At 66.4% G+C, this 20262-nt stretch overlaps 2 protein-coding genes across 5 annotated transcripts in view; both read right to left on the reverse strand.

Annotated features, from left to right (window-relative positions):
• The window catches only part of ARHGAP19 (Rho GTPase activating protein 19), a 34431-nt gene extending 29710 nt beyond the window's left edge, over positions 1-4721 (reverse strand). Inside the window, exon 1 of the mRNA XM_075934478.2 lies at positions 4600-4721. Within this exon, the coding sequence (XP_075790593.2) occupies positions 4600-4670 (71 nt within the window). The 5' untranslated portion in view covers positions 4671-4721. The remainder of the gene's footprint in view (positions 1-4599) is intronic.
• A 6151-nt stretch (positions 4722-10872) lies between these two features.
• LOC142830339 (neurotensin receptor type 1-like) lies at positions 10873-15981 on the reverse strand. Of its 4 annotated transcripts, none has more exons than XM_075934481.2 (3): positions 14113-15980; positions 13391-13521; positions 11247-11448 (listed from the first exon to the last, which is right to left on the reverse strand). In XM_075934481.2, exons 1-3 carry the CDS (start codon positions 15008-15010, stop codon positions 11392-11394), a joined length of 1086 nt encoding a protein of 361 aa, XP_075790596.2. In that variant the 5' UTR covers positions 15011-15980; the 3' UTR covers positions 11247-11391. The 4 variants fall into 4 exon arrangements, 2 of the variants coding, with proteins under 2 accessions (XP_075790595.1, XP_075790596.2); XR_016350203.1 differs by having other exon boundaries at positions 11310-11448; positions 11807-13521; positions 14113-15981; XR_016350204.1 differs by having other exon boundaries at positions 11314-11448; positions 11715-13521; positions 14113-15981.
• Between the last annotated feature and the right edge of the window lie 4281 nt (positions 15982-20262).

Genomic DNA, 20262 nt, shown 5'->3' on the forward strand with positions numbered 1-20262 from the left:
ACAGCTGTAATTTTTAGCCGTTACACAGATACCCCATTACACAATTTGTAACGTTTCTAATTGCTACACTTTTAAAAAGTTCAGGCACCTGGGGGACAGGAACCCAGAGCTTTGGAAAAAATTCCAATGAATGACATCACAAGATTTGAGGATACTGGGTGATTGTTTAACCAAAACCAGACTTCTTGAACACACTGCCTCTGCACTGGACACCATCCAATCCTCTAGCAGTGATCTCAGTGGGAAGGTGTCATGGGGCCGTCCCTCCATACTTTATGACAATGTACTTATGAATATGCATAACTCAGCAGCCAGTGCCAGGTACCCCAGAGGATTCATCAAGTGATCTCTCCCCTGTTGCCCATTCCCAGCCACTGACAAAGGCTAGAGACACCATCCCTACCCATCCTGGCTAATAGCCATTGATAGAGCTAGATAGATTCATGGAGGTTAGGCCCTTTTTTAACCCTGTTAAAGTCCTGGTCTTCAACATCTTCCGGCAAGAAGTTCCACAGGCTGACTATGCACTGCATGAAGAAAAACTTCCTTTGGTTTGTTTTAAACCTGTTGCCTATTCATTTCATTTGGTGACTCCTAGTTCTTACGGGAACAAGTAAATAAATTTTCTTTATTCGCTTTCACAGACCTCTCATAAAATGAAATCACGAGTGGTATGGAGAAAGTCCCATTCTTTTTAATCTCTCTTCAGATGGCAGCCGTTCCAAACCTCTCATCATTTTTGTTGCCCTTTTCTGAGTTTTCAATGCTAAGATCTTTTTGAGATGAGGTACATCTGCACATGGTATTCAAGCTGTGGGAGAACCATGGATTTATACAGAGGCAATAAGATAATCACTGTCTTACTTTCTATCTCCTTTTTAATGATTCTTTACATTCTGTTTGGTTATTTGACTGCAGCATCAGTCAAATAACTTCCTGACTCAGATCAATTGCGACACAGCTGCCAAGTCATTACAAGGGAGAGAGGGAAGATCTTGCTGGGAAGTCAAAAGCAAATCCCTTTGCCTCCAGCCAGCTCCCAAGAGAAGTTAATTATATCTCTGCCATGCTCTTAGTAAGTGGCGTGCCTCATGCTGCACTAGCTGCTGTTTCTGAATGGCTGGAGGAGGATGCCCCCATGTAGTGCACATTGATCTACTCCAAGCAGGAGGTGAGACAGGATTATTGGGGTGAGGTCTCTGCATTGGAAAGAGAAAGAGGCAGCCTTCTTGCCAAGTGCAGATAATAAAGCAATGTAATCTTGACAAAAGCTGCAGCCGGCAGAGGATCCAGCCAGACTGCAAGCTTTTGAAATGAACAGTGGGGCAAGCACGTCTGCTATAAGTGCCATCATTCCCCCAGCTACACCGCCCCCCTCCCAACAGCTTGGACTGTGGAGAACACAGTGCAGTAAGGAAGGGAGAAGGTGCATTGGGAACAGTTTGGTGCAGAGTGATTTAATAAGAGTTTGACTCCGGCCTGCAATTTAACAAGGATTTGTGCTTGCTGGCTATGCCTGTAAGCAACTGAACGGGAGCAGCGCAGGCAAAGAGATGGATCTCCAGAAGCCAGAGGCGGCAGAAGGAACAAAATAAGTGTAAGTTCTAAAGTAGCCAAGGGAAAGCTGCCTGGACCTGCTGGAAAAAATGCAGGGCTACTTGCTAAGGATGGAGAAGAGGCCGGCCCCCAGGTATGGCCAGAATGGAGCAATGGCATCCAGACGCTGCCACATCACCAAGACCTGCTGGACTTCAGTGTGACTTAGTACACCAGAGAGCCATTTCAGGGCCACTTGTTTTCCCCACTGCATACGCTAAGACTAAGCTCTTTGGGGCAGAGGGGGTTTGTTTTCTGCAGTGTCACGGAGGTGGGGGAGTCACCAGGCCCTACACCCCCATCCACCGTCAGAGGTGAGACTCAGCCTACAAGGAGAGCAGAAGGGTTAGTTCTCAGGGACACAGTGTAGAGCAGGCTTGAAGCAGGGGAACCAAGAGCCAGTGAAACCCATCTGGGGAGAGGGCCCAGAGCCAACGGCTCCCTCCCTGTAAGATAAGCCAATAGAGACCCACTCACCCACCCAGCAACAGGTCACAGCCCTGCCACCTCCTTTGCACAATTTCCCAGGGAAAAGGGGTCACCTGATCACACACCCCTCACAGGCTAGTTACAGGCTCTGTCACTGCAGAGCCTTTGGCTGTTATCTTTGAAAACTCATGGAGATCAGGAGAGATCCCGGATGACTGGAAAAAGGCAAATGTAGTGCTCATCTTTAAAAAGGGAAGAAGGACAATCCAGGGAACTACTGACCAGTCAGCCTTACTTCAGTCCCCAGAAAAATCATGGAGGGGATCCTCAAGGAATCCATTTTGAAGCATTTGGAAGAGGGGAAAGTGATCAGGAATAGTCAACATGGATTCACCACGGGCAAGTCCTGCCTGTCCAATCTGATTAGCTTCTATGATGAGGTAAACTGGCTCTGTGGACGCGGGAATGTCAGTGGATGTGCTAGACCTTGACTTTGCAAAGCTTTTGATACGGTCTCCCACAGAATTCTTGCCAGCAAGTTAAGGGAGTATGGATTGGATAAATGGACTGTAAGGCAGATAGAAAGCTGGCTAGACTGTCGGGCCCAACGGGTAGCGATCAATGGCTTGATGTCAGGTTGGCGGTGCGTTTCTAGCGGAGTGCCCCAAGGATCGGTGTGACTGCGCGTTGGGGGTCCCCCTTCTCCTGCACCCCGAGATGGCACAAACAGACTGCACCAGCCAGTGGAATAGAGGAAGTTTATTGCCTCTCCAGGATACAGCACAGCACAGATGTAATCTGGTCACAGAGCTGGGCTAGGATGCCTCAGGCCCCCTTGAGATGGGGGAGACTGGGCCCCTAAACTCCAGCCCCTCTCCCTAGGCTGTCTCCTCCATGCTCCCAGACAGCAACTAACCCCCCCTCTTCCAGCCCTGCCCCCCAGCCAGGGCAGCATTCCACCTTCCTTTGTTCCTCTCCATGGGGGGTGTCTGGTTCAACAGGTTTGGCGTTACCTTTGCATAATGAGGTTTTCCCTGCTGGGTCTTGCTCCAGACAGCAGAGGTCACCACAGCCCAGCAAGTACCCCCACTACGTCACAATCGGTTCTAGGGCTGGTTTTGTTCAACATCTTTATTAATGACCTGGCCGAGGGGATGGATTGCACCCTCAGCAAGTTTGCGGATGACACTAAGCTGGGGGAAGAGGTAGATTTGTGGAAGGGCAGGGATGGAATCCAAGTGAACTAGACAAACTAGAGGATGGGGGGGGGGGGGGAGAATCCACCACCACACTCTGATGAGATTCAACAAGGAAGAGGGCAGAGTCCTGCACTTGGAACAGAACAATTCCAAGCCCTGCCATAGGATGAGGGCTGACTGGCTAGGGAGCAGTTCGGCAGAAAAGGGCCTGAGGATTGCAGTGGACGAGAAGCAGGCTGACAGCATAGTGGGGTGCATTAGAAGGAGCATAGCCATGGCTACATCGACACTGGCATGATTTTGCGCAAGCACTCTTTTGCGGAAGAGTTCTTGTGCAAAAACTCTTCCAGAAGAGAGCATCTACACTGGCACGTGCCCTTGCGCAAGAGATGTGCTTCTGTGAGAGAGCATCCATGCCAGTGTAGACACTCTCTTGCGCAAGAAAGCTCCGATGGCCATCTTAACCAAAGGGCTTTCTTGGGCAAGAAATTCATGTTGACTGTCTACACTGGCCCCTTGCGCAAGAACAGTTGTGCAAATGGGCTTATCCCCGAGCTGGAGCATCAGAGTTCTGGTGCAAGAAGCCCTGATCTCACACATTAGAACGTGCAAGAACACTGACAAGAACGCCCCGCCAGTGTAGAACGGCAGCATGTTTTTGCACCACGGGGTTGCTTTTGCACAAGATCGCGCCCACATGATGATCCCCCTTTATTCAGCACCGGCGAGGCCACATCTGAGCTACGTCTACACTCGCGGCTTCTTGTGTGGGTAATATGCAAATGAGGCTAAGCATGGAATATCGCCGAGCCTCATTTGCATACCTAATGAGCCCCCTTTTTTCAGAAGAGGCTCTTGCCCAAGAAGCGTCCACAGGGCCCCTTCTCGCACGAGGCCCCGCTCGGAGGCCGTCACACCTAGGACTCGTCAGGGAGAGCGGCCTCGTGCGAGAAGGGGCCTCGTGCGAGAAGGGGCCTCGTGCGAGAAGGGGCCTCGTGCGAGAAGGGGCCCTGTGGACGCTTCTTGGGCAAGAGCCTCTTCTGAAAAAAAGGGGGCTCATTAGGTATGCAAATGAGGCTCGGCGATATTCCACGCTTAGCCTCATTTGCATATTACCCGCGAGTGTAGACGCAGCCCGGAAGGCGGGACCCGTAGGAGAGGGAGGGGGCAGGGAGGCGGTGCCCGGCCCCAGGGCTCCCGTTGCGGGGGGGCGGGTCTAGGGGGCGCACAGAGCCGGGAGCCGCCCCCGCCCGGCCCAGGGAAACTGAGGCACGCGCGGGGTTACCTCAGGGCAGAGCGCGCGGGGGGGGGGGGGGGGGGCGGAGAGCCCCCGCGGGCCCCCCCAGCGACCCGCCCTCGCGGCTCGCGCTCCTACCTGCCGCCCCGGCGCGCGGCGGCTCCCTGGCTCCCGGCCGCCATCTCATATCTGCCGCCCCGCCTCCCCATTGGCCTTCCGGCCCCCTGGCCCTGCTAAGCGATTGGCCGGACCGAGCATCGCCCCGCCCACTGCCATGGGCGGGCTGCCATTGGCCTGTTCGAAAGCCCAACAGACAGCCCGCGCGCGGGCGGGGCGGGGCCGCCGGGGGCGCAAAGGATCCCGGGGATTGGAGTTTTCCTGGCATGGGGGAGGATGGTGAGGCCACGCCCCCAGGTTGAGGCCACGCCCCAGGGAAGGGAGCCCCAGGGGCGGGGCCATGGCACCCCTCTCTGAGTGGTGTGCACAGCAGGGTCCTCAAGCCCCCAGCCCGCCCCCCCTGCAGGGCAGGCCACTGGTCCAGGGCAGGGTCCGTATCCCCCTGGCACAGCCAGGGCCAGCGCAGGGCTTGCCCTCCGCCACAGAGGGGGCCAGCCCCGGCCAGAGCCAGATCTCAGACGCCGCCAGCCCCCCCAGCCTCCTGCGCCGCCAGCCCCCCACTTCATTCTCCTGGGGCCAGAGCCAGATCTCAGACGCCGCCAGCCCCCCCAGCCTCCTGCGCCGCCAGCCCCCCACTTCATTCTCCTGCGGCCAGAGCCAGATCTCAGACGCCGCCAGCCCCCCCAGCCTCCTGCGCCGCCAGCCCCCCACTTCATTCTCCTGGGGCCAGAGCCAGATCTCAGACGCCGCCAGCCCCCCCAGCCTCCTGCGCCGCCAGCCCCCCACTTCATTCTCCTGGGGCCAGAGCCAGATCTCAGACGCCGCCAGCCCCCCCAGCCTCCTGCGCCGCCAGCCCCCCACTTCATTCTCCTGGGGCCAGAGCCAGATCTCAGACGCCGCCAGCCCCCCAGCCTCCTGCGCCGCCAGCCCCCCACTTCATTCTCCTGCGGCCAGAGCCAGATCTCAGACACCGCCAGCCCCCCCAGCCTCCTGCGCCGCCAGCCCCCCACTTCATTCTCCTGGGGCCAGAGCCAGATCTCAGACGCCGCCAGCCCCCCCAGCCTCCTGCGCCGCCAGCCCCCCACTTCATTCTCCTGGGGCCAGAGCCAGATCTCAGACGCCGCCAGCCCCCCCAGCCTCCTGCGCCGCCAGCCCCCCACTTCATTCTCCTGGGGCCAGAGCCAGATCTCAGACACCGCCAGCCCCCCCAGCCTCCTGCGCCGCCAGCCCCCCACTTCATTCTCCTGGGGCCAGAGCCAGATCTCAGACACCGCCAGCCCCCCCAGCCTCCTGCGCCGCCAGCCCCCCGCTTCATTCTCCTGGGGCCAGAGCCAGATCTCAGACACCGCCAGCACCCCCAGCCTCCTGGGCAGCCAGCCCCCCACTTCATTCTCCTGGGGCCAGAGCCCGATCTCAGACGCCGCCAGCCCCCCAGCCTCCTGCGCCGCCAGCCCCCCACTTCATTCTCCTGGGGCCAGAGCCAGATCTCAGACACCGCCAGCCCCCCCAGCCTCCTGCGCCGCCAGCCCCCCACTTCATTCTCCTGGGGCCAGAGCCAGATCTCAGACACCGCCAGCCCCCCCAGCCTCCTGCGCCGCCAGCCCCCCGCTTCATTCTCCTGGGGCCAGAGCCAGATCTCAGACACCGCCAGCCCCCCAGCCTCCTGCGCCGCCAGCCCCCCGCTTCATTCTCCTGGGGCCAGAGCCAGATCTCAGGCGCCGCTAGCACCCCCAGCCTCCTGGGCAGCCAGCCCCCCACTTCATTCTCCTGGGGCCAGAGCCAGATCTCAGACACCGCCAGCCCCCCCAGCCTCCTGCGCCGCCAGCCCCCCACTTCATTCTCCTGGGGCCAGAGCCAGATCTCAGACACCGCCAGCACCCCCAGCCTCCTGGGCAGCCAGCCCCCCACTTCATTCTCCTGGGGCCAGAGCCAGATCTCAGACGCCGCCAGCCCCCCAGCCTCCTGCGCCGCCAGCCCCCCACTTCATTCTCCTGGGGCCAGAGCCAGATCTCAGACACCGCCAGCCCCCCCAGCCTCCTGGGCAGCCAGCCCCCCACTTCATTCTCCTGGGGCCAGAGCCAGATCTCAGACACCGCCAGCCCCCCCAGCCTCCTGGGCAGCCAGCCCCCCACTTCATTCTCCTGCGGCCAGAGCCAGATCTCAGACACCGCCAGCCCCCCAGCCTCCTGCGCCGCTAGCCCCCCGCTTCATTCTCCTGGGGCCAGAGCCAGATCTCAGACACCGCCAGCCCCCCCAGCCTCCTGCGCCGCCAGCCCCCCGCTTCATTCTCCTGGGGCGAGAGCCAGATCTCAGACACCGCCAGCCCCCCAGCCTCCTGCGCCGCCAGCCCCCCACTTCATTCTCCTGGGGCGAGAGCCAGATCTCAGACACCGCCAGCCCCCCAGCCTCCTGCGCCGCTAGCCCCCCGCTTCATTCTCCTGGGGCCAGAGCCAGATCTCAGACACCGCCAGCCCCCCCAGCCTCCTGCGCCGCCAGCCCCCCGCTTCATTCTCCTGGGGCGAGAGCCAGATCTCAGACACCGCCAGCCCCCCAGCCTCCTGTGCCGCCAGCCCCCCGCTTCATTCTCCTGGGGCCAGAGCCCGATCTCAGACGCCGCCAGCCCCCCCAGCCTCCTGCGCCGCCAGCCCCCCGCTTCATTCTCCTGGGGCCAGAGCCCGATCTCAGACGCCGCCAGCCCCCCCAGCCTCCTGCGCCGCCAGCCCCCCACTTCATTCTCCTGGGGCCAGAGCCAGATCTCAGACACCGCCAGCCCCCCACTTCATTCTCCTGGGGCCAGAGCCCGATCTCAGACGCCGCCAGCCCCCCCAGCCTCCTGCGCCGCCAGCCCCCCGCTTCATTCTCCTGGGGCCAGAGCCCGATCTCAGACGCCGCCAGCCCCCCAGCCTCCTGCGCCGCCAGCCCCCCGCTTCATTCTCCTGGGGCCAGAGCCCGATCTCAGACGCCGCCAGCCCCCCCAGCCTCCTGCGCCGCCAGCCCCCCGCTTCATTCTCCTGGGGCCAGAGCCAGATCTCAGACACCGCCAGCCCCCCACTTCATTCTCCTGGGGCCAGAGCCCGATCTCAGACGCTGCCAGCCCCCCCAGCCTCCTGCGCCGCCAGCCCCCCGCTTCATTCTCCTGGGGCCAGAGCCCGATCTCAGATGCCGCCAACCCCCCACTTCATTCTCCTGGGGCCAGAGCCCGATCTCAGACGCCGCCAACCCCCCACTTCATTCTCCTGGGGCCAGAGCCCGATCTCAGACGCCGCCAGCCCCCCACTTCATTCTCCTGGGGCCAGAGCCAGATCTCAGACACCGCCAGCCCCCCCAGCCTCCTGCGCCGCCAGCCCCCCGCTTCGTTCTCCTGGGGCCAGCCTCTGCCGTTACCCCAGGGCCAGCGCAGTGCGGTTCCAGATTCACACTGGCATGGCAGGGCCTGACTTCATTCCCAGCTCACGTAGTGCCTGGCGGGGAGGAGAGCTACTGCCTGCCAGACCACCGCCGGGTCGGCAGGAAGAGAAGAAATCGCTCGGGGCCCATGTGATACCGGGGACAGCCCAGTGGGAGCAGAAGCTGCCTTTAGAATTCCTGCGTGCGGGCTGGGCCCTTCACCCGGGGCTCTCTGTAGCTCATGCCACTTACCTCCGTGACTTGAGGGAAGGGACCAGCCAGATCCCGCTCCCTCCTAACAGCTCCCATGTGGCAGGCAAACAGCCCCCTAAGCAGGCCGAGGGCAGCATGTGGAGACCCCCACGGTGCAGTTTTCAGGGGGGCAATCGGGTTTGAAACATTTAAGGCCTAATTTTCAGAGGTGCTGAGCACCCACGTTGCCTGGTGGATTTAATGATCCATAAAACCTCCGCACCTCTGCAGACGGGGCTCCTAGAACATGAGCAATGAGCACGGTGGGAGCAGCCAGCCATGCCAAAGAAACCTGGGCTGCTTTGGGACAGTCTGTGGCCAAAGGACGCAGCAGGTGTCTCGGTTTTGGCCTTAAGAATGCACCGAACACAGTGATTCATGAAATCAGTTACCAAAATACCTCCAGCTGTCTTGAGTGGGCGCATGGTCACAGGGACCAGACATTACTCAGCCAACAGCTAATCACAGGGACTGAGCCAGCAGGGGGCGGCCTACGGAGGTGCCTTGTGGTTGGGGGGTAGAGCTCAGCTTACTTATTAAATTAGCTGAAAAGGGAGCCCGGCGAGATTAAATCTCCAGGTGATGCAGAACTAAGAGGAGCTGCATCTGTCAGGGAGGAAAGAGAAATACGAAAGGTTGCACGTGTTAGAAACTAGAAGAACTAGAGGACACCAAATGAAATTAATGGGGAGCAGGTTTAAAACTAATAAAAGAAAGTTCTTCTTCACACAGCGTGTAGTCGACCTGTGGAACTCCTTGCCAGAGGAGGCTGTGAAGGCTAGGACTAGAACAGAGTTTAAAGAGAAGCGAGATGATTTCATGGAGGTTAGGTCCATAAAAGGCTATTAGCCAGGGGATAAAATGGTGTCCTTGGCCTCTGTTTGTCAGAGGCTGGAGAGGGATGGCAGGAGACAAATGGCTTGATCATTGTCTTTGGTCCTTCCCCTCTAGAGCACCTGGTGCTGGCCACTGTCGGCAGCCAGGCTATGGGGCTAAAAGGCCCTTTGGTCTGACTCAGTACGGCCGTTCTTATGTTCTTATGTTAAACACTGGCAGGAAATGACGGAGGAGATTCAACCTGGATAAATGCAGCTGCTGCATCTGGGAAAATTAAACCAGCGAAGGCAGGGGCGGAGGGGGCTGGGCGGGGCTGCAGCGAGAGGAGGTTGGTTTGGGGCTGCGCAGCACGCGCGTGACATGCAGCAGGACGACGGTATTCCCAGGCGCACCCTCAAGACAGGCACGAATCTCTCATCCGGCAGCCCTGATGAGATCCCTGCGTTTCCCTCGGTCCTCACTCCGGGACACCGCCCCCGAAGTCTAACGTCCGACAACATGAAGCTCAAATACAATCACAATGGATGTGACCTTGGATTCAGCATCCATGGGACTGGGCCCAGCAGCTGTCCCTGCCCCAGAACTGTGGGCCGCAGCCTCAGCCTTCCTCTCCACCAGCGACGGCTCAAGCTCTCCTCTGCTCGGACGTGAGCCGGGGGAGACCTGCAGCCCCAGGGCCCGGAAGCAGCCGGCCTCCAGAAAGACAGCTGCTCCATCAGGGCACGGGGGGCGAACGCCACTGAAGATTTAAATGTCAGGATTTGAAACTATGTCACTGCCAAATGTTCCGGCAGCTGACGTGCAAACTCATCATCTCGAGGCAGCTGCCTCTCTACCGCTCCCCTGCCAAAAGCCCCCATGCGTGTGTGATGCTCTCAGACGCACATCCAGTGCCTTCCGCGGCCACCTCCCTGGCCGACCCTCTGAGTGACACATGCCTGCAGCCCACTGCCCGCGTGGCTGGACAGTCTCCGGGGGCCAGGCCACGGCGCAGGCTGGGCACTGTCAGATTTCGCTTCAAAACTTTATTTTGAATTACAATTACATTTCTGCCAAATTTCCCACCTGCAGCCGCGCAGAATCCAGGGGCTGTGCCGGAGGCTCAGCCCAGCTTGCCATTGTACACGCAGGCTCTCGCTTTCCACGGTCAGTGCCCTTCCCTCCTGCAGGGCTTCCAGGCTGCAGGGGGGCTCGGGTCTGAGTCAGGCCTGGGGGACAGCAGCGTAAGCAGGGCTTGTCCCGGGAGTCGGTGGTGTTCCGTGGGGCGACCTCCTGTCCCAAAGGAGTTTGGTTTCGGATCAGTGTCTTGCATCCATTCTTGGAACACAGCAGGGATGGAAACAGGTCACTGGGTAACCGGACAAGGGGATGCTTACCGGTAGCTGGTTAACCGGAGCCCAGCCCGGCTGGAGCAGCCACCCAACGGGCCCACCATGGCGCAGGCCGGCAGCCGGCAGCCCCGCGGCTAACCGTGTAAACAGACCTCCCATCGGCTGGATGGTTCATAGTCTCAGACATTTGTACATCCCCAGAACACAGGGACCCTGATCACACGGGGGCTTGGGGACCGTACCTGGAGGAGGAGGAAGGCCCAGCTCGCCACCAGATCTTCCTTCCGTCTCTGCAGTCGCTCCCCAGGGCACCCTCCCCCCGGCAGCAGGAGAATACACAGCTAGATTTCAAGCAGGTCCAAAGGCCACACTGCCACACAGACCGAGCCATGCACCATGACGGACCAGCGCTCCTCACAACAGCACACGCCACACACGACGGGGCACCACACTGCCACACCACAGCAACCACTGCTAGCTGGCCAGCGCCTGCCCCAGGTGCAATCCCGTTCCCTGCGGCAGGCAGCCGACCTGGCCCCCCAGCGCCGGGGGCGGACAGGAACGTGCGCAAGCATGCGCCTGAGTCACCGCCCCGCGCTCGCCCCCGGGCACGGCCTGCCCTACTGCGCGTAGCCTGGGTTCGCCCTGGGCCCGGCCCCCGGGCCTGCTCTCTTCCCGCAGGACAGGAGCTGCGGCTCGCTGGGCTGCGAGTCCCTGGAGGATTTGCTTGGCTCCCCCTTGGTGGAGTTGAGGGTCCACAGCGATCTCGCAGGCCTGGGCGCTGGTCCCCCCGACCTGGCCCGGGAGCCTCGCAGCTTCCTGCGGAGCCAGGGCAGGAGCGGGGCGAGGCTCTCGCGGCAGGCGCTGCGGAAGGAGGCAGAGGAGATGCAGAAGAGCAGGGGGTCCAGCGCGCTGTTGAGGTACCAGAGAGGCAGCGAGAGGTAGCTCTTCAGCCAGGTGTAGAGCACCAGGACGCTGGTGCTCCAGCTGCGCACGTAAATGTGCATCAGGGACGCCGCCGTGTCGGGGAAGTTGCAGAAGAAGAACGCAGCCACCACAGCACCTGTGCGGGGGAGGAGAGAGGTCAGGCCCGGCAGAGCGCAGGGCTCCGTGCACCCACGCAAACGGCCTTTTCGCCGCCCCTCCTCCGGAGCCCCCGCAGCGTTCACTGCTCCCCCTTTGCCTGGCAGCTGCCCACCCGCGACCCCGCTGAGGGCAGCCCAGGGCCGCCTGCTGGAGCCTGCGAAACGCCGGGAAGGAGGGAGGGAGGGATTACACCCCGCAGCACAACCAACTTCCACAGCACGTTCCCACGGGGCTATTTTTAACCTGCCCCTGTTGCAGTTCACACTTCAGCTCGCTAAGGCAGAGCGACGAGAACGACGGTTTAATTTCCCCGTTTTTGCAGGGTTCTTTTGTACCCCTGTCACTGCTTTGTGTCTCGACAGCGTCACCCTGCAACGGAGACACAGGGAGGAGGAAAACACTTGAGCAGCAGTAAAAGGGACAAGTCCGCCCGCGCTGATGGGCAGAGATTGCTCTTAAACGGCTTTTTATGTTCCTGGATTTCATCTGGAGGGTCCCTCCGCCCTGCCAGGCGTCTCGCGACCGGTCCCTGCAGCGGCCTCATCCAAGGCGGCCCAGTGGCAGAGGCTGTGGAGGCAGGAAGCAAGAGGGAGGAGCAGAGACGCTGGCGAGTCCAGGGGCAGAGTGCAGCTGGGAAGGCCGAGGGGGGGCCGATAACCCGCAGCCACCCTGCTGTTAAGCTGATTGGAAGCAGGAAGCTGCTGAGGCTCAGTGGGGCCCCGGGGCATTCGGTGCCAAAGGAAGACAAGGCCACTGTGGAGCAGGGTGGGGCTGAGTCACCCACTTCTCATCCAGGCAGGAGGTTGTCCTGCTGCGCCCGGCGCTCCGGCCGGCCGCTGGGACGGGGCCACTGGGGCTGACCCCACTCGGCCTGGCGGGGCCACTGGGGCTGACCCCACTCGGCCTGGCGCTCCGGCCGGGTAGCGGGGGGGGGGGCGCTGGGGCTGACCCCACTCGGCCTGGCGCTCCGGCCGGGTAGCGGGGGGAGGGCGCTGGGGCTGACCCCACTCGGCCTGGCGCTCCGGCCGGGTAGCGGGGGGGGGGGGCGCTGGGGCTGACCCCACTCGGCCTGGCGCTCCGGCCGGGTAGCGGGGGGAGGGCGCTGGGGCTGACCCCACTCGGCCTGGCGCTCCGGCCGGGTAGCGGGGGGGGGGGCGCTGGGGCTGACCCCACTCGGCCTGGCGCTCCGGCCGGGTAGCGGGGGGAGGGCGCTGGGGCTGACCCCACTCGGCCTGGCGCTCCGGCCGGGTAGCGGGGGGAGGGCGCTGGGGCTGACCCCACTCGGCCTGGCGCTCCGGCCGGGTAGCGGGGGGAGGGCGCTGGGGCTGACCCCACTCGGCCTGGCGCTCCGGCCGGGTAGCGGGGGGGGGGGCGCTGGGGCTGACCCCACTCGGCCTGGCGCTCCGGCCGGGTAGCGGGGGGAGGGCGCTGGGGCTGACCCCACTCGGCCTGGCGCTCCGGCCGGGTAGCGGGGGGAGGGCGCTGGGGCTGACCCCACTCGGCCTGGCGCTCCGGCCGGGTAGCGGGGTGGGGGCGCTGGGGCTGACCCCACTCGGCCTGGCGCTCCGGCCGGGTAGCGGGGGGGGGGGCGCTGGGGCTGACCCCACTCGGCCTGGCGCTCCGGCTGGGTAGCGGGGGGGGGCTCTGGGGCTGACCCCACTCGGCCTGGCGCTCCGGCCGGCATTCCCCTCCCACCCCAGAGCCGGGGGGCCCAGGCTAGTGCATTTCCTGTGCGCTCCTCAGGCAGGGCCCACGCCTCTGGGTCTGTGCAGAGCCAGGTCCAATGGGCCCGATCCCGGCCGGCCTGCGCCGAGCCCCACCCCGCACTAGCTGGGCCAGGCTTGCACGGCCTGCTGGGCAGATGGCGAGGACTGGGGCGCATGTGTCGGGTTGGCGTTCTCCTCCCTGCCAGGGCTCACCTGAACACCCTGCAGCCCGAGACCACCTGGGGCTGGCGGCTCACGCCGCTTTGCATCCTCCAGGGTGAGCGCACTGGCTGCTTCTGCTGACTGACGAGTCTCGGCGGGGGCTTGGTTTGCAAATCTGGGGGCTGGAGGAGGGAGCATCCCAGGGGTAGGTACGTCCCTGACGCCCCAGCCTGTCCCTGCCCGCCCCAGCCTGCCCTTGCCCCCCCTGAGCCTGTCCCCCCAGCCTCTCTCTGGCCCCCCAGCCTGTCCCTGCCCCCCCAGCCTGTCCCCCCAGCCTCTCTCTGGCCCCCCAGCCTGTCCCTGCCCCCCCAGCCTGTCCCCCCAGCCTCTCTCTGGCCCCCCAGCCTGTCCCCTCAGCCTGTCTTTCGCCCCCGAGCCTGTCTCTGGCCCCCCAGCCTATCCCTGGACCCCCAGCTTGGCCCAGCCTGTCTCTGGCCCACGGTTCTGTCCGCCCCAGAGCGTCCCAGGTGCAGTGCAGGGGCCGCGCAGCCTGCGGGAAAGCAAGGTCTGTGCTAGTACGTCAGCCTCTGATTGGGGCGCTCGGCCTGGCCAGCCGGGCGTGACTCTGACCAGGCTCCAGCCGGCGGCACCTCGGAGAACCAGCCCCCGGTGGGCAGAGCTGGGCACTTACACCCCCTCACCGGGGGGGCCTTCCCCTCCGCCTCCCCAGCTGCGCAATGGGCCCAGGCCCGGGGCCAGAGGCCGTTGCTCACCCATGAGGTGACGGGCCTTTCTCTCCGACGGCGGCAGGCTCCCGGAGGCCTGGGTCACCTCGGCGGGGAGGCCCCCGGAGCAGGGGGGGGTGAGCCCCAGCTCCTCCCGCTGCCGGCGGGTGCGGCCGAGCTGGCGGAAGATGAGGAGGTGGAAGGTGCCGATGGCGGCCAGGGGCAGGAGGAAGCAGAGGACGCTGCGAGCTTCCACGATGCTCCTGTAGATGAGGAACGGCTCCGGCTCCAGCATCTCGCAGACGGTGGAGAGGAAGACGCTGGTCTCCCGGCTGGTGGAGGTGTAGTCCAGGACGCAGGCCGAGGCCTGCCCGTAGACCACGGTGAGGGGTGCCGAGCCCACGAGGGCCAGCAGCCAGATGAGGGCCAGCAGGCAGGCCATGCGGGACTGGCGCAGGCCGGTGATGGCCCACAGCGGGTGGCAGATGGCCACGTAGCGCTCGGCGGTGAAGGCCACGATGGTCCAGCTGGTGGTGGCGCAGCACACCTGGCGGGCCGCGAAGTAGAGCTTGCAGAGGGCATCGCTCAGGGCCCAGGGGTAGTACTGCCAGAAGTAGCGGTACAGCGTCACCGGCACGGTCAGCAGCATCAGCACGTCGGCCGCGGCCAGGCTCAGCAGGTAGAAGCGCACGGCGCTGGCCCGCATGCGCCCGCTCCGCAGCAGCGCCAGCACGCTCAGCCCGTTGGCCAGCAGCCCGAAGAGGAAGAGCAGGCCGTAGAAGACGGTGACCGGGATGGCCACGTAGTCGGGCTCCTGCTGCTGGGCGCCGATGAGGAGGTGCCGGGGGCCCCCCGCGGTGCCGTTCTGAGCGGTCAGGTACCCCAGGCAGTCCCGGGTGCCCGCCCCCAGGGGCTCGGAGCCGTTCGGGGCAGGACGCGGGGCCATCAGGCAGGCGGGCCTGGGGAGCGAGGGGCGTCCCCGGGGAGCTGGGTGCACCCTCCAGGGCCAGGAGAGCGCCAGAGGCAGCTCCGATGCACCGGCTCAAGGGGATGCTGGGAGGGAGCTGGAGGGTCGGTGATGGGCCCTGGGGTGGATTCGGGGCAGTCCTGTGCAGCCGGGCCCTAAAAGGAAAGCAATGAGCAGTCAGACCTCTCCTCTCTGCATTACGGACCGTCGGCTTGGGGTGGAAGTGGCTTCACCCTGCCCATCACCCGCACCAGGCCTGTTCCCAGCTCTCCAGACACGGGCTGCTCCACTCACCGCCAGGAGCCAGCCACAGGGGACAGTGGCAGGCCTGGGAAGGGGATGCAGGGGTCCCTGGCCCCAGCTCTGCCCACTAGGCCACACTGTCTTTCAGCATAGCTTTTGTGATCCCCGCTGCTGGGGTGCGCCAGCCACTCCCCCGTCTGGGGGCTGCGGAGCCCTGGGCCGAGCGCCCCTGGCCATGCAGGAGGAGGGCGCAAAGGGGGCTGCCGCACTGCACCCCTGGGCCCGTGGCCGTGGGAGGAGCAGCTGGGTGAGGGCCCTGGAGCGCTGCAGGTCGGCCAGCCCAGCTGCCCCGCAGAGGCCCAGCACTGCACGGCCCCACGGCAGCGCGCCCCCTGGCCAGCTCTCCACAGGGTGCAGCAGGGGCTGGCAATGCGCAGCTCCCACCCCGGTGCCAGCCGTGCCCATGCCAGGGGCAGGAAGCGTCCAGGAAATACAGGCCCCCCCAGCCACCCACACGCCGGCCGCCGCGGTGCCCAGGGCGCAGTTGTTCAGGGGGAGCGGCAGAGGGCAGTGCCCCCATGCTGAGCCGGCAGGGCCTGGCTGCACGAGTGCCAGGTGGGCTCTGGGCAGGGCAGGGCAGGCGGGTTGGCAGGCCAGGCCCACCAGCTGTCTGCAGGTTCCAGTGGGCGCAGTGGGGCTGCATACCGGGCACCAGGGGCCCCCTTCCCTGCAGCAGGAAGGGCTCAGCCACCCCCACATCTCCCCAGGGCGGCCCTTGGCACATCCTGGCTGGGGAGCCCCGACAGCCCGGTCCCTGCACGGCCAAGGGACCCAGCCGCACCCCCAGGGGCTAGCGGGAGGACAGAGCTCTGGGCAGACGCAGGGGCCGCAGGGGCACCCCCCCCCACCCCCTCACCTACTGAGGCGCTCCCCCAATGGCATGCCCTATGCTGTGGGCCTCCACATCACGGAGGGGGGCTTCCTGCCAGCACCCTGCCCTCCCGCTTCCCCCCCCCCCGTGCCCTATCCCCCCCCTGCTCTGGGACCCCCCACGTGCGCTCTCCCACCTGCTCCCCCCCCGTGCTCTGGGACCCCCCACGTGCCTATCCCCCGTGCTCTGGGACCCCCCACGTGCGCTCTCCCACCTGCTCTGGGACCCCCCACGTGCCTATCCCCCGTGCTCTGGGACCCCCCACGTGCTCTGGGACCCCCCGTGCTCTGGGACCCCCCACGTGCGCTCTCCCACCTGCTCTGGGACCCCCCCCCGTGCTCTGGGACCCCCCACGTGCGCTCTCCCACGTGCCTACCCCCCCCGTGCTCTGGGACCCCCCACGTGCGCTCTCCCCCGGGCTCTGGGACCCCCCCCCCGTGCTCTGGGACCCCCCACGTGCGCTCTCCCCCGGGCTCTGGGACCCCCCCCCCGTGCTCTGGGACCCCCCACGTGCCTATCCCCCCCCGGGCTCTGGGACCCCCCACGTGCCTATCCCCCCCCGGGCTCTGGGACCCCCGCCCCGCCCGCATCCCGGAGGCGGGTCCCGCTCTCACCTGCGCGGAGCCTGCGGCGCTGCCGGAGCCGGGCTGGGTTGCTGCGAGCGGCGCGGCGGGGGGAGGAGCGGCGGGACCGGGACCTCCCCGCAGCCCCCGCACAGCTCGCCCGGCGCCTCGAGCGCTCCAGACCGGCGGGGCGGGCACGGAGCCCCCCTCGCAGCGCCCCCCCGCGGAACGGGCCGCCCCGGCAGCGCCCCCCCAGTGGGCACCTTTGGCTGGCGCCAGGACCGGCCCGTGGCCTGACCCCCCGGCTCCCGGCCGGGCTCCAGCTGGGCTCCCGCTCGGTGTCCGTGTGCGGGACGGACGTTGGGACGTGCCCGAGAACAGGAGGGGCAGGAGGGCGCGGGGCCGGGGCCGGGGCAGAGGGTTGGGGGCAGGAGGGCGCGGGGGCCGGGGCAGAGGGTTGGGGGGCAGGAGGGCGCGGGGGCCGGGGCAGAGGGTTGGGGGCAGGAGGGCGCGGGGCCGGGGCCGGGGCAGAGGGTTGGGGGGCAGGAGGGCGCGGGGGCCGGGGCAGAGGGTTGGGGGGCAGGAGGGCGCGGGGGCCGGGGCAGAGGGTTGGGGGCAGGAGGGCGCGGGGGCCGGGGCAGAGGGTTGGGGGCAGGAGGGCGCGGGGGCCGGGGCAGGGGTGGGGGGGCAGAGGGTTGGGGGGCAGGAGGGCGCGGGGGCCGGGGCAGAGGGTTGGGGGGCAGGAGGGCGCGGGGGCCGGGGCAGAGGGTTGGGGGGCAGGAGGGCGCGGGGGCCGGGGCAGAGGGTTGGGGGGCAGGAGGGCGCGGGGCCGGGGCCGGGGCAGAGGGTTGGGGGGCAGGAGGGCGCGGGGGCCGGGGCAGAGGGTTGGGGGCAGGAGGGCGCGGGGGCCGGGGCCGGGGGCGCGGGGGCCGGGGCAGAGGGTTGGGGGCAGGAGGGCGCGGGGGCCGGGGCAGAGGGTGGGGGGGCAGGAGGGCGCGGGGCCGGGGCAGAGGGTGGGGGGGCAGGAGGGCGCGGGGCCGGGCCAGAGGGTTGGGGGCAGGAGGGCGCGGGGGCCGGGGCAGAGGGTTGGGGGGCAGGAGGGCGCGGGGCCGGGCCAGAGGGTTGGGGGCAGGAGGGCGCGGGGCCGGGGCAGAGGGTTGGGGGGCAGGAGGGCGCGGGGGCCGGGGCAGAGGGTTGGGGGCAGGAGGGCGCGGGGGCCGGGGCAGAGGGTTGGGGGGCAGGAGGGCGCGGGGGCCGGGGCAGAGGGTTGGGGGCAGGAGGGCGCGGGGGCCGGGGCAGAGGGTTGGGGGCAGGAGGGCGCGGGGGCCGGGGCAGAGGGTTGGGGGCAGGAGGGCGCGGGGGCCGGGGCAGAGGGTTGGGGGCAGGAGGGCGCGGGGGCCGGGGCAGAGGGTTGGGGGCAGGAGGGCGCGGGGGCCGGGGCAGAGGGTTGGGGGGCAGGAGGGCGCGGGGGCCGGGGCAGAGGGTTGGGGGCAGGAGGGCGCGGGGCCGGGCCAGAGGGTTGGGGGCAGGAGGGCGCGGGGGCCGGGCCAGAGGGTTGGGGGCAGGAGGGCGCGGGGGCCGGGGCAGAGGGTTGGGGGCAGGAGGGCGCGGGGGCCGGGGCAGAGGGTTGGGGGCAGGAGGGCGCGGGGGCCGGGGCCGGGGCAGAGGGTGGGGCGGGGGCAGGCGCGCAGGGTTGGGGGGCAGGAGGGGCGGGGAGACTGAGTGCACCAGATCGGGTGGGCTGGAGAGGGGGGCTTCGGGGTGCAGGCGACCCTGGGAGAGCGGACCCCCCCACCCCCCTCTCACTGCCCAGCTTGGGGCCAGCAAAGCACCGCTCCCTGGCTGCTGCAGCTCAGGGGGGGGACTGGCGGGGGAGGGCACCGCTCCATGGCCCTGGCCTGTCTGCGCGGGACTGGGGCAGCTCTGGCCTGGAGGCAGACACCCCCCTCCCCGACAGCAGGACCCGGGTTTCCTAGGTAACTGTGTGGCCATGTAGCTTAGAGGGAACTGAGCACAGGACCCCAACCAGCGCCCAACCCCCCTAGGCGTGCGATCCCCCCAGCCAGCGCCCAACCCCCCTAGGCGTGCGATCCCCCCGGCCAGCGCCCAACCCCCCTAGGCGTGCGATCCCCCCAGCCAGCGCCCAACCCCCCTAGGCGTGCGATCCCCCCGGCCAGCGCCCAACCCCCCTAGGCGTGCGATCCCCCCCGCCAGCGCCCAACCCCCCTAGGCGTGCGATCCCCCCCCAGCCAGCGCCCAACCCCCCTAGGCGTGCGATCCCCCCAGCCAGCGCCCAACCCCCCTAGGCGTGCGATCCCCCCCGCCAGCGCCCAACCCCCCTAGGCGTGCGATCCCCCCAGCCAGCGCCCAACCCCCCTAGGCGTGCGATCCCCCCCCCCAGCCAGCGCCCAACCCCCCTAGGCGTGCGATCCCCCCCAGCCAGCGCCCAACCCCCCTAGGCGTGCGATCCCCCCAGCCAGCGCCCAACCCCCCTAGGCGTGCGATCCCCCCCCCCAGCCAGCGCCCAACCCCCCTAGGCGTGCGATCCCCCCGGCCAGCGCCCAACCCCCCTAGGCGTGCGATCCCCCCCAGCCAGCGCCCAACCCCCCTAGGCGTGCGATCCCCCCAGCCAGCGCCCAACCCCCCTAGGCGTGCGATCCCCCCAGCCAGCGCCCAACCCCCCTAGGCGTGCGATCCCCCCGGCCAGCGCCCAACCCCCCTAGGCGTGCGATCCCCCCCCCCCCCAGCCAGCGCCCAACCCCCCTAGGCGTGCGATCCCCCCGGCCAGCGCCCAACCCCCCTAGGCGTGCGATCCCCCCGGCCAGCGCCCAACCCCCCTAGGCGTGCGATCCCCCCCAGCCAGCGCCCAACCCCCCTAGGCGTGCGATCCCCCCAGCCAGCGCCCAACCCCCCCTAGGCGTGCGATCCCCCCGGCCAGCGCCCAACCCCCCATGGCGTGCGATCCCCCCAGCCAGCGCCCAACCCCCCTAGGCACGGGATCTGCTAGCTCATGTCCAACCTCCTAGGCAAGTAAGCCCCGGCCAGCACCCAATCCCCCGGCACAGCACCCTGGCCAGTGCCCCAACCAATGCCCACCTAGTGTGCAACCCCAACCAGTAACACCTCCCCCACGGCGTAACGGCCCCTGGCCCCCTGCCCTCTGCCCTGCCTTGGCAGCCCCAGCCTGGCCCAGCAGCAACAAGCGCCTCTCCCCAGCCAGGCCCCTTGCCCGGAGCGGAGGAGAGCCTAGGAGAGGGCCAGGCTCCGGGAGAGCTCGGTGCAGTCAAGCAGGGAGGGAGAGAGGCAGCAGGCCCAGCAACAAGAGCAAGACACAGGCACTAGGCAGATTCCTCCTGTGCTTGTGGATGGGTGGAAACAGCCGAGCTGGGCCCTGTACAGTGCTCTGCCACCGCCTTACCACATAGCCATGGTCATGTCCTTTAGCAGCTCTGTGCCTCAGGTGCTCACCTATAGCCAGGCCAAAGGGTGTGGGG

This window comes from Pelodiscus sinensis, chromosome 8, assembly GCF_052426305.1.
Source record: "Pelodiscus sinensis isolate ZL-2025 chromosome 8, ASM5242630v1, whole genome shotgun sequence".
Taxonomy (NCBI): domain Eukaryota; kingdom Metazoa; phylum Chordata; order Testudines; family Trionychidae; genus Pelodiscus; species Pelodiscus sinensis.